This window comes from Callionymus lyra, chromosome 18 (genome assembly GCF_982586985.1).
Source record: "Callionymus lyra chromosome 18, fCalLyr1.hap1.1, whole genome shotgun sequence".
In the NCBI taxonomy this organism is placed as follows: Eukaryota; Metazoa; Chordata; class Actinopteri; order Syngnathiformes; family Callionymidae; genus Callionymus; species Callionymus lyra.
The window spans coordinates 420,001-432,500 of record NC_141835.1 but is presented as its reverse complement, the minus strand read 5'-3'; the positions used below and the strand labels follow the sequence as shown (position 1 = coordinate 432,500).

The window sequence follows — 12,500 nt, the reverse complement described above, 5'->3', positions numbered from 1 at the left end:
GATCTACTGACTCCTTCAAGAAACATCTGTGTTTGATGATTTACTGACTCCTTCAAGAAACATGTGTGTTTGATGATCTACTGACTCCTTCAAGAAACATCTGTGTTTGATGATCTACTGACTCCTTCAAGAAACATCTGTGTTTGATGATCTACTGACTCCTTCAAGAAACATGTGTGTTTGATGATCTACTGACTCCTTCAAGAAACATGTGTGTTTGATGATCTACTGACTCCTTCAAGAAACATCTGTGTTTGATGATCTACTGACTCCTTCAAGAATCATCTGTGTTTGATGATCTACTGACTCCTTCAAGAAACATCTGTGTTTGATGATCTACTGACTCCTTCAAGAAACATCTGTGTTTGATGATCTACTGACTCCTTCAAGAAACATCTCAAGACACTTTGATTTGATCTTTTTCTTCACTTTCTTGTTGCTGCTGTGTTTGTCTTGTGTGTTGTGTGTTGTATGTTGTGTGTTGTGTGTTGTATGTTGTGTGTTGTGTGTATCTTCAGTGTGTATTGATTGTTTAAATGAACCGAAGGCGCTTCTGTGTTTGTAGATGTCTATCGTGATGATCGTCATGTTCCTGGTGGCCTGGTCTCCCTATTCCATAGTGTGTCTGTGGGCCTCGTTTGGTGACCCCCAGAAGATCTCGGCACCCATGGCCATCATCGCTCCACTCTTCGCCAAGTCCTCCACCTTCTACAACCCCTGCATTTATGTGGTAGCCAACAAGAAGTGAGTGAAGAGTCTGTGGTGACAGACCAGCATCACCAGGTGTGTCTTCTCCTGCAGGTTCAGACGAGCCATCACTGGGATGCTTCGCTGTCAGAGCCGGCAGCAGATCAGCATCAGTGAGGTTGCCATGGCAACTCCTCAACCCGCCCTGACACCGTAGAACACTTGTGTAAACGATGACTCATCATGTTTATCATCTGAACGTTTGCTACTGAAGTGAAGTTCTCCAGGATGTTCATGTCTACAGTGACCACCTGCTGGTCCAGAGAACAAACATTTAGATTCAATCAAGTGTTGCTGATGATCAACATTATTTCATTAAAACCACATGATTTCAATTCTTTTGCTTTTATTTCTTTTAAAAACATAAAATGTACAAAACAGTTCAATAGATGATTTGAAGACAAACACATTCTTATCGTGATCAAGATCTTCCAGTGAAGATATTTGTCATCTACAGTTGATGACCTTCATGATGGACTCATCACCAATGAGAGAGTTCAAGGTCAGACCCTGGTCCAGGAGCTGTTAGAGGACGTTGCTGTCCAGCCATGTCTTGATCTCAGCTTCATTGTTCTTCACCCAGTCAATGTTGTTCTTCACCGTCTCCAGGCCTTGCTTCCTCGGCAGCTCACCTGCTCCGGAGTCTGGGGTCAGAGCGAAGAAGTTCTCCATCTTCACCCCAGAGATGAGTGTTAGCGTGACCAGGACGTCCTCAAGTTACAATGACGTTTCAAAGGTTCAACATCTGAAGGAGAACCTCAGGCTCACCTTCCACTTCTGCAGGTCAGTGTTGTAGGTGCTGGAGATCTGAGTGAGCAAACGTCCCAGGTTCCTGTCGTTGATGGTGTACCTGAGCAGACACCAGCACTTCAGTTCAAGGTCATCGTGTGTCAAACACTCTCTCTCCAGCGCACTGACCTCTGGACCAGGTAGTCCCAGTTGAGTGTGGTCCAGTCCCAGGCCATGTCCAGACCCATCTGGTTGTACGACACGTATCTAACTACAGTGAACAGATCCTGACTTCTCACCACCTTCTCGTCCTTGGTGGCCTCCAGGAGCCTGGGGACCATGACAGTGCTCAGTGTAGATGCTCACGATACGTGTCGGTGAAGGTAATTACCTGTAGAGAAGGTTCACGTCCTGCACAGACGCCAAACCGTACAGCAGCTTGACCTTCTCCTGAGCCAGAGTCGTGGTCTTGTACCTGTCCCACATGACCTCCCACTTGGCTACGGTGCCGGAGTTCTTCATGCCGTACCGGTAAACCAGCAGCCTCAGGTTCACCGGGATGTTCCTGAAGACCAGAAAGCATCTCAGATGGAACCCTCTTGATAGGAGACACAGCTTCTTACGTAATAGTCTCATCGATCCACTGGTCAAAGATCTTCGTCATCTCTAGGAGCGAGTCAGGATCCGCCATCGAACACGCCATGCTGATCACAGTCTCTCGTAACATTCTAGAAAGATCACAACGATGTGAAGCTTCATGTCCACTAGATGTCACTGTGTGATGCTGGAGCTTCATCAACTTCTACCTCTGTGTATGTGATCCAACATCCATGAAACCAAGTTCTTTGGCTATTGCCTGCACATGGTTGCGAAACAGGTTCTGTAAATCAGACGGAAAGTTATTTTTATACAGTCAGGCGTCGTCGTCCAAGAGCTTCTCTCAATAAGTGACTTGATCTTCATACAACATCACAACTAGTGATGGTGGAGTTGAAAGAAGACATCTTTTTATCTGAACTGTTCACCTGGAGAGGAAACACACCTGGAACTTAGAGTAGACTTCTGCTCTCCCTGCCAGCATGTCTTGAACGTAGGCGATGGATGCGTCCAACCTCTCCCAGACCACCAACTCCCTCTCGTCGCTGAGATACTTGGTGAGATTGAAGGCCTTGCTGTAGTCGATGAGGTTCGCCCTGAAGAGACGAGTCAGTGAAGGACGTGTGAACGAAGACCCTCGACCGACTCACCTGGAGAGAGCAAACACATCGTCGATGTAGCTCGCTCTGTCCGCTGCACCGAACACCTGGACAAGAAGAACACGTTCATGATCCAGAACCTTCTGTAAAAGGTCCAGCTCACAGGAACCTTCATACGTCGATCTCTGATGTAGATCTAGAACCTCAAGAGTTTACCGTGTGGTTGTCCTGGAGCTGAGTACTGATCGCGTCCCACATGGAGCCTTCATGGTTGACTCGGAAGAATCCCATGTGATTGACGTTGACCCTCAGAAGACCGTCCAGGGAGGCGGAGTAAGGACTCACGGCCTGTTCTGTCCATGGAAGCACAGAAGGTTCAACACTTGAGTTCAAGAGTCACAGGAACATAGATATAGTTGATGATAACCTGTGCTCGTCCTGTCGAACATGGTCGAGATGATCTTTTCACTCTTGAGGGTGAAGGACTTGAGTGGGATGGTCCACTTGTACCTGCAACCAAGTTCACCTGTCAAAGTATCTTAACATTATCTTATCTTAGCGTCTATTCTTCTGTTTCCATGACTTCACTGTGAACTCCTTCATTGAGGTCAACATGTGACCTCTGACCTCTGGGGTCCCATAGATTGACGAGCGTCGAGGCTCATGAAAGACTTACTGGAAGGGTGACGGGGTGTCGTTAGGATCCGCTTTAGGGTCTAAAAGGAAACGTTTCTGCGTGAGTTTGGCGGCGGATTCCGAGACCGACAAGTCCAGGACCGGATACCCCATCTGTTGAGTCCACGTGTCCATGACCTCGGCCACGGGCAGACCACTGACCTGCAGAGAGATCACAACATCAAACCTGTCCGTAAACCAATGACTCGCTCACGTTAGTCAGTGACGCCCAGAAGTTCGCAGTTTTGGCGTTTTTGAAGGTGTAGTCCTTCAGGTACTTCTGTGGGAGGAAACACGAGTCAACGAAACATGATTTTGCAAAGTTGAGCTCGAGACTCACTCGACAGCCGTCCCTGAAGAGCTCTTTGGTCATCCAGTCTTCCAGCATGCGGAGGATAGACGCCCCCTGGAGGACAGGAATGAAACTGCCTGATCATGATGACTCACAACACCTGTGTTAACTGACTCACAACACTTGTGTTAACTGACTCACAACACTTGTGTTAACTGACTCACAACACTTGTGTTAACTGACTCACAACACTTGTGTTAACTGACTCACAACACTTGTGTTAACTGACTCACAACACTTGTGTTAACTGACTCACAACACTTGTGTTAACTGACTCACAACACTTGTGTTAACTGACTCACAACACCTGTGTTAACTGACTCACAACACTTGTGTTAACTGACTCACAACACTTGTGTTAACTGACTCACAACACTTGTGTTAACTGACTCACAACACTTGTGTTAACTGACTCACAACACTTGTGTTAACTGACTCACAACACCTGTGTTAACTGACTCACAACACTTGTGGTAACTGACTCACAACACTTGTGTTAACTGACTCACAACACTTGTGTTAACTGACTCACAACACTTGTGTTAACTGACTCACAACACTTGTGTTAACTGACTCACAACACTTGTGTTAACTGACTCACAACACGTGTGTTAACTGACTCACAACACTTGTGTTAACTGACTCACAACACGTGTGTTAACTGACTCACAACACTTGTGTTAACTGACTCACAACACGTGTGTTAACTGACTCACAACACAGTTCAGTTTACAGTTCTACATCATTGGTGCTCCGCCCTCCAACGGCTTCGCTATTGGTTTACCCTGAGGCACCGCCTCGTCTCTGAGAAAGCTTAATGAACTCGCCACCCAGCAGGGGGCAGTCCACTTCCTATAAAGGCGGGAAGCACCCGCCGCACTTTCTCCTTTTTCAACTCAGCGAGAAAGCTCCTGACAGTGCAATGTAATGATGGCGAATGAATATTGAAGTGAACCATGTGTGCACGAAGACTCCCTGAAGAGGAGACACACATGTCTGCTTCGTTTTGCCTAGAGGCCCAAATCACACGTGATGATTATGTGGCCTTCCGAGCGCTTCCCACGGCTTTTGACAGTGTTGGGAAGCGTTCGAGGCTTGTCGACCCACGCCGCCTCAGATCATGATTATGATCAACACAGGACTGCCGTGTTGTTTAAGAAAACAACACGGCAGTCCTGTGCGCTGCACTCGACAAGCTCACGTTCCAACGTGTTGGGCCCTGATGAGTCGAGCTGAGTCGTCCATCGGTCATGAACAGATGTCGACGAGGAAGACGACTGGCTCGCTGCATGGAGTCGACCATGAGGTATGCGAGAGCGATCAGGTGAGTATCTCTTGCAGGTCTCATGGCCCTCCTGCAGCGCACTCGACGGGTTCACTTGAGAGGTGTTAGTGTGTATGTGGCTCCGCCTGTGAATGTGACGTATTCACAGGCGTCATTAGAGACTTTCGCCGCTAATGCTAAGCTAACATGCTCCGCCGTTCATAGACGGCGAGAGTTTCCTCTCAGAACACAGTTCGGAGGAGGTTTTAAACCCCTTCGTCCGGGTCATGCCGAGACTGTAATAACGGAGTCTGTCCACACGAATGACGGGCAGACTCAACCATGTGCTTTGTTTCCAGATAAGCAAATGTCCACGAGACCGGCTTGATCAGCTGTGTTTACTTCACTTCCGTGTTGACATGCGCTGACAGGGTTTGACCGCCGATGAGCGTTGTCCAAAAAAATCCCGGCGCCATGGATGACGTCACGTTTGGCGGAGAAACGCCATGGAACGGACGCACCATTGAGAGGAATGGCCCGGCAGGAGGCGGCGCAGCTCCGCCATCACCTGCATGGGCGTGATGACGAGGCGCGACGGGGATACGCGGAGACGGAGATCCCGTTCGTCGGCCTGATAAGCAAATGTCCACGAGACCGGCTTGATCAGCTGTGTTTACTTCCGTGTTGACATGCGCTGACGGGGTTTGACCGTCGATGAGCGTTGTCAAGAAAATCCCGGCGCCATGGATGACGTCACGTTTGGCGTGATGACGAGGCGCGACGGGGATACGCGGAGACGGAGATCCCGTTCGTCGGCATCATCATCTGGTGCTGGGGGGAAGCGTCACCAGAGACCAGCCACCCCAGCAGCACCAACAACATCGGCAACAGCGGCGGCGTGCGACGAGTGAGCGTCGCCAAGATCCGCAGCGCGAGCCGGGGAGCCAGCAGCCGCAGCAGAGTCGACGGCCGAGGGCTCCTCCCCCCTATTCATTCAAGGGAATGTGTCGGGAATAAAACAAGAGAACCTATGACGTTTCTGTGGTTCGTTCTGAGAGATGTTAGTAGTGTGCATGTGGCTCCGCCTGTGAGTGTGACGTATTCACAGGCGTCATTAGAGACTTTCGCCGCTAATGCTAAGCTAACATGCTCCGCCGTTCATAGACGGCGAGAGTTTCCTCTCAGAACACAGTTCGAAGGAGGGTTTAAACCCCTTCGCCCGGGTTATGCCGAGACTGTAATGACGGAGTCTGTCCACACGAATGAGGGGCAGACTCCAACCACATGTGTTTTTGTTTACAGATGAGCAGAGGTCCGCGAGACCGGCTGAGTCAGCTGTGTTTACTTCCGCGTCGACCAGCGCTCGTGCCCGACAGAGCTTGACAGCGGAGGTGAGTGGAACTAGTCCAGACATGTCTATGTTGACCGGAGGTTGTTCCTTCCCCCACAGCGCTGTCTACAAGCACTGGCACCGTGGAGGACGTCACGTTTGGCGGCGGAGAAACGCCATGGAACTGACGCAACCTGGTGTTTTTACGCGCGAGTTTTCTCGCCGTCCTGAGACCAGGCGAGGGCGAAGAACTTCCGCCCCGTCTGGTCGATCAACTGGAGAGGTGCGTGGCGGTCGGATCTCACGAGTGACGAGCAGGTCTGGACCGCCAGCGGAGCTTGAGAATGTACGGGACCGGGTGAGTGATGCGGTGCCGACGCGCGCGCGACCTAACTCACTTCAGCTCCGGGTTAATTCTCCAGCACATTCCTCCACATCGCGGGTTTTGTCAGCTCCGGTGACACTAAGAAGTGCTCAGGGAGTTGGGAAGACTTCCGGGGGGGGAAGGGAACACGCACGACGCGCATCTGAGGTTTCTCACGCGCACTTGCGCGCTTCTCCCACAGAGCCGATTTATGTATGAGAGTGGGGGTTCTAGTGAATCCAACTCGAGTACATGCTCTGTGGATTCAAGAGATAGAGACGCGGCTTGTGTGATGCCCTTTCGTCTATGGCCCGCCCTTGGGGGGCGGGCCGGAGGACTACCCAAGCCAGGGCTGCGGTTCTGACAGAACATTATTCGGCTTGGAGTCGCCTGGTTTTACTTCTAAGACCCACTTGGCTGGGGGGAGTAATCAGGCGGGGCTATGCGTTACTTTTGCCCGTCAACCCCCGCGTTTTCAGGGATTCTCTGGACGCGTATGGCGGAGCAGGAGAAATTATCCTGTTTGAGAAACGAGGTGTCTACTCTGCTGCAGAAGGAGGTCGTAGAACTGGTCCCTGCAGCCGAGATGATGACAGGGTTTTACTCCCGGTACTTCCTCGTGGCGAAGAAGACCGGGGGTTGGAGGCCCATTCTGGACCTCAGCTATTTGAACAAGTTCATAGCTACCCGCCCGTTTCGCATGTTGACGGTCAAGAACTGCTTTCAGGTGTAAGTCCAGGAGATTGGATGACATCTATCGACCTGACCGACGCGTACTTTCACATACCGATAGTCAAGAGACATCGAAAGTACTTGCGTTTCGCCCTCAAGGGTCGGGTGTTTCAATACACTCGACTCCCGTTCGGCTACTCTCTGGCACCCAGGACCTTCACCAAGTGTGTGGAAGCGGCAGTGGAGCCATTGAGAGTGAGTGGGGTAAGGATCTTGACCTATCTGGACGACTGGTTGATCCTTGCCAGGTCAGAGGCAGAAAGTTACGCTCACACACAGAAGGTGTTGAGCCATATTGCCACCCTGGGGTTCACAGTGAACCTCAGCAAGAGCGCTCTGACTCCAGTTCAACAGTTAGTTTTCCCTGGGGGTACTGTTGAACTCGGAGGAAGGATACGCGCGCCTCCCGGACGTGCGTATCCAGCCCATTCTCCGACTGACAACACAGTTGCTGGAAGCTCGGTGTCACGTGACAACAGCAGGCACTGTTATGTCCCTCCTGGGGCTCATGGCGGCAGCCCACACGGTTGTTCGGCTGGGCTTGCTGCACATGAGGGAGCTTCAGAGATGGTTTGGTCGTCTCAAGCTAGACCTCAAGCGGGAAAGAGGTCGGAAAGTGCGCCTTCCCGCTCGGGTTTTGCAGGACATCCAGTTTTGGAACTCTCACGCCAACCTCAGGCGGAGAGTTCCATTGGGTTGCGTCCTTCGTTGCACTCAAGTGTTTACAGACGCTTCTCTGACAGGTTGGGGAGGCACCTCGGGTCAGGCCTACGCCAGTGGGGTCTGGAGCAGTCCGGTGCTCAGACACATAAACTGGCTAGAGCTGAAGGCAATTCACAATGTCCTGCTTCACCTCTCTCCCCAACTGTCACGGTCCAACGTCCTAGTACTATCAGACAGCTCCACCGCCGTGGCGTACGTAAATCACCAAGGTGGAGTCAGATCCCCAGCCCTTCTGAGTGTGGCAAGGAAGATTGGCTGTGGGCGGACTGTCACCTGCTTTCGCTCAGAGCCCAGCACGTACCGGGCGAGCTGAATGCAGTAGCGGACAGACTGTCGAGTGGGGCCGTCCAGGACGAATGGGGTCTGTCCGAGGCAGTGGCAAGCGAGATCTGGTCTCGATTCGGTCACCCGGTTGCAGACCTCTTCGCCAGCAAGGAGAACTTCAAATGCTCTTTGGTTCTCCCTCAGGGCTTTGGATTGCCCCCCACTAGGCGTGGACGCTTTAGCCCATTCGAGGGGGCCGGTCGGTCTGCTGTTCGCCTTCCCTCCTCCGCGGCTCCTTCTCCCCTTGATTCGGAGGACGAGGCGGGGGGGGCTGAGGTTAATTCTAGTGGCATCAGACTCCCCGGGGGCGCTCTGGTTCCCAGAGCTGGTGCGCATGGCGGTCGGGGCCCCGTGGGCCATCCCTTGGGGCCCCGCTGCCCTGTGTCAGGCGGGGGGGGGGACTCTGACAGCGCCCCCGGTGCTGGGCCGGCCTCTCAAGGTGTGGCTCCTGCACGGGACGAGCTGATCGGGACTTTGGACCCGGACGTTCTCCACACGCTGGAGAACGCCCGGGCCCCGTCAACACGCAGGCTTTATGCCTCAAAGTGGGGGATTTCTCCCGCTGGTGTTCAGACAGGTCCTTGGACCCCAGCTCTTGTTTGGTCTCCGCTATCCTGTCTTTCCTGCAACATTTGCTGGATAACAGGCGGACTGTGGCGACACTGAGAGTGTTCGCATCAGCCATAGCGACGAGGCATGTCGGTTTTGAGGGTGCTTCGGTTCGCGCCCACCCCTTGGTGGCGCGTTTCCTGCGGGGTGCCTGCAGGCTTCGACCTCCTGCAAGGCCTTCCAGCCCTCAGTGGGATCTCCAGTTGGTACTGGACTCTCTCACAGGCCCGACCTTCCAGCCTCTTGACCAAGTCCCACTGGATATCTTGTCTTTCAAGGTATCGCTCCTTCTGGCACTAACAACCACGAAGAGAGCAAGTGAGCTTTGTGCCCTCTCCATTAGCCCTGAGTGTCTTTCCTTCGGTGTCTTTGCGTCCTAACCCAGCGTTCCGCCCGAAGATTCTGAGTTCCTTGTTCCGGGCGACGACCTTCACGCTGCGGGCCTTTCACCCGCCGCCTCACTCGGACCCGGGTCAGGAACGTCTCCACCTGTTGTGTCCAGTGAGGGCGTTGGCCTGTTACTTGCGGCGGGTGGCCGAGTTTAGGCGCTCTGATGCCCTTTTTGTCTGCCACGGTAGATGCCGGCGGGGAGAGGCGGTCTCCCCCCAGAGGTTCTCTCATTGGGTGAGATCGGCCATTATCCGGGCCTACCGAGCAGCGGGTGGATCCGCTCCTAGCGGTCTGAGGGCACATTCCACCCGTGGCGTGGCAGCCTCAGTGGCTCTTTTGCGGGGTGTGGCAGCAGAGGATATCTGCTCAGCTGCCTCTTGGGCGTCCACGTCTACCTTCGCTAAGGCCTATCTCCTCGACGTAACAGCGGGTTCAGTAGCTCATACTGTTTTGAGCGCTGCTGTGCCCCCCTCAGGGCCCACGGCTCAAGTGGGTTTGGACCCTGGGCCGGCGGGGCCCTAGCGATGCTGCTCCAGGAGCGGCGTCCAGCTGGGGGTACATTTATCCCGTCAGGCTTCGCCTTTTGGGTAAACCAATAGCTAAGCCGTTGGAGGGCGGAGCACCAATGACGTAGAACCCCTGAGTTATCTATCATAACCTCAGGTTCTACGAGTTGGTGCGAAGCCCTCCAACCTCGTCGCCCAGCGGCCGCCCTTCTCGCTGAGTTTTCAGTTGGAGAAAGTGCGGCGGGTGCTTCCCGCCTTTATAGGAAGTGGACTGCCCCCTGCTGGGTGGCGAGTTCATTAAGCTTTTTCAGAGACGAGGCGGTGCCTCGGGGTAAACCAATAGCGAAGCCGTTGGAGGGCTTCGCACCAACTCGTAGAACCTGAGGTTATGATAGATAACTCAGGGGTTATTGTTTGTTCATGTGTTTGTTTATGAACACATTTGAACAGATTTAGTTCTTTTTAAGTTTTGTTTATTGTTTTGTGTATCACACAGTTGTTTGTGTGTTTAATTTGTTTACTGTTATCTACACCTCATGCAAACATGTTTTTAACATGTTAAAAACATGTTAAAAACAACGTTTGTAACCTTTTGCTGGTTTATTTCTACGATTTATATTTAGTCGGATGTGTTGAGAATATTTAACTTCAACTGTTCGTTTTTCTGAAAAAGTTGCTTCTATGTCATAAACTTACAAATCCTGACAGTTTCATAACATACATCAAATATATTATACATACAAATGAACAAATACATGAAGAACACGGACCTTGCTGTAGGAAATGGCGTCGAACACGGACGTGATCTCCGCCGGCGTGGACACGTCCACGATGATGGCGTGAGACGAGAGCAGAGCGTCGTCCACCATCACAGGAAGCACGTCATCGTTGATCATGATGTCTCGCTGTCCAGAGGAACGTTAAGTTAAGTTAAGAAGAGCCTGGTCTGGTCTGGACTCACCATCCCCCACGACGGCTCGGCCTCCTCCACACCGATGTACTCGAAGAAACTGGCGAAACCTTCGTTGAGCCACAGGTCGTCCCACCAGTCCATGGTCACGATGTTGCCGAACCACTGGCAGAACAAAGCGACAAACATCTGAGATCAACAGTTACTTCATGAAGTTTCATGTTTCAGGTCAATAAAGCTGCGACTCTAATGAAGACAATAGAACTTTATTATTGTCGTTAAAGTTAAAGTTTGGCTGAAGAGGAAGCTTGTTTCCCGCACGTTCATAAACTTTATTGACTCTTATCCTCAGCGAACCAGCTGATGACAGCAGAACCGTGACCTTTGAACAACACAACCATAAAAGCTTATCACGGTTGAACTCACATCAGATCAGGCTTGAAGGTCAAGCGTGAGATGGTTTTATTGGACTTCAAAGTGTTGTTTCTCTTATAGTTGAAAAAGGATCAATAACATGTTTGCACTGAATGAAAACCTCCATGAACTCTACGAGGTGAAGGTCGTACCTGATGCACCAACTCGTGAGCGATGACCTTGGCCACTTGCTTCTTGTTGCTGGACGACGACTGGTCCTCGTCGTAGAGCAGGTTGGTCTCCCTGTAGGTGATGAGGCCCCAGTTCTCCATGGCTCCGGTGCCGAAGTCAGGGATGGCTATTTTATCTGGAGAAGAACATCGTGAGAACTTCAAGGAACATCAGGAAGATTGTTGTCGTTACCTAGTTTGGGGAGAGAGTAATCCATGTCGAAGTACTCCTCGAAGTAGTCGAAGATGATCTTGGTGGTGTCGGCCGCGTACTGAGCAGTTTTTTTCTGGCTGGGCTGAGTGTAGATCCTCAGCTGCAACACACGGAGGTCAACCTTCTCCTTCTCAGTGAAGGTCAAGACGCTCGACTCACAGGAACGTTTTTCTTTGACATTCTCTCCACGAAATCAAACCTGTGCACCGCGAAACACACCAGGTAGGTGCTCATGGGAACAGACTTTTGAAAGTAGGTCCTGATCTTGTTCCCAGGAAGAGTTTCTACGGAGCCCTGGAGGACAGAGAAGTTCAGACTCATGAGAAAACAATAGTTTCAAGTTTGATCTTCTTGAAAATATGATTCAAGGTCTCATCAGGTAAGAAGTCTTCTTCACCTGCACTGGCATGTTGGACAGAGCTCCGTACGCGTCGCTGTGGATGATGGAGATGTTGTACGTGGCCTTCTTGTTGGGCTCGTCGAAGCAGGGGAAGGACTTCCTGGCGTCCGTGGGTTCGTGATCCGTGGCCGCGATCTTCCTGAGGATGATTGAAAGGTCGTTCAATAGAATCAAAATCACTCGTTTGACAAAGAAAACCTTCAGAGAAACACGTTTGAAAAACACGAGGAAAAGATATAAATAAAATAATAATAAAGTGTGAAAAATTGTTAAACTTGTTTCTTTCTTTTCTAGCATAAAATAAAATATAGTTATTATAGTTTTTAAACTTGAATTGCATGTGTTTGCAAACAATGACATTATTTGTCTGAACTTCATTGATTTTGTGTAAAAAGGTTTAAATATTGAACGAGGTGTGAATTTATTTGAAAATAGTTATTTCTATAAAAAC

At 51.0% G+C, this 12,500-nt stretch overlaps 2 protein-coding genes across 2 annotated transcripts in view; one reads left to right on the top strand and one right to left on the bottom strand.

The window, feature by feature from the left end:
• The window catches only part of rrh (retinal pigment epithelium-derived rhodopsin homolog), a 3,248-nt gene extending 2,344 nt beyond the window's left edge, over window positions 1-904 (top strand). The window contains exons 6-7 of the mRNA XM_087780367.1: window positions 566-744; window positions 802-904. Coding sequence (XP_087636493.1) covers window positions 566-744; window positions 802-904 — 282 coding nt within the window. The remainder of the gene's footprint in view (window positions 1-565; window positions 745-801) is intronic.
• Window positions 905-1,272: 368 nt separating this feature from the next.
• Window positions 1,273-12,500, bottom strand: part of enpep (glutamyl aminopeptidase) — an 11,903-nt gene continuing 675 nt past the window's right edge. Inside the window, exons 2-20 of the mRNA XM_087779757.1 lie at window positions 12,047-12,188; window positions 11,809-11,943; window positions 11,629-11,749; window positions 11,418-11,572; window positions 10,903-11,016; window positions 10,712-10,846; window positions 3,688-3,753; window positions 3,562-3,627; window positions 3,349-3,509; window positions 3,100-3,182; window positions 2,889-3,025; window positions 2,724-2,779; window positions 2,519-2,669; window positions 2,283-2,356; window positions 2,100-2,204; window positions 1,868-2,041; window positions 1,666-1,806; window positions 1,516-1,597; window positions 1,273-1,419 (exon numbers count right to left, since the gene is read on the bottom strand). Of these exons, the coding sequence (XP_087635883.1) occupies window positions 1,273-1,419; window positions 1,516-1,597; window positions 1,666-1,806; window positions 1,868-2,041; window positions 2,100-2,204; window positions 2,283-2,356; window positions 2,519-2,669; window positions 2,724-2,779; window positions 2,889-3,025; window positions 3,100-3,182; window positions 3,349-3,509; window positions 3,562-3,627; window positions 3,688-3,753; window positions 10,712-10,846; window positions 10,903-11,016; window positions 11,418-11,572; window positions 11,629-11,749; window positions 11,809-11,943; window positions 12,047-12,188 (2,245 nt within the window). The remainder of the gene's footprint in view (window positions 1,420-1,515; window positions 1,598-1,665; window positions 1,807-1,867; window positions 2,042-2,099; window positions 2,205-2,282; window positions 2,357-2,518; window positions 2,670-2,723; window positions 2,780-2,888; window positions 3,026-3,099; window positions 3,183-3,348; window positions 3,510-3,561; window positions 3,628-3,687; window positions 3,754-10,711; window positions 10,847-10,902; window positions 11,017-11,417; window positions 11,573-11,628; window positions 11,750-11,808; window positions 11,944-12,046; window positions 12,189-12,500) is intronic.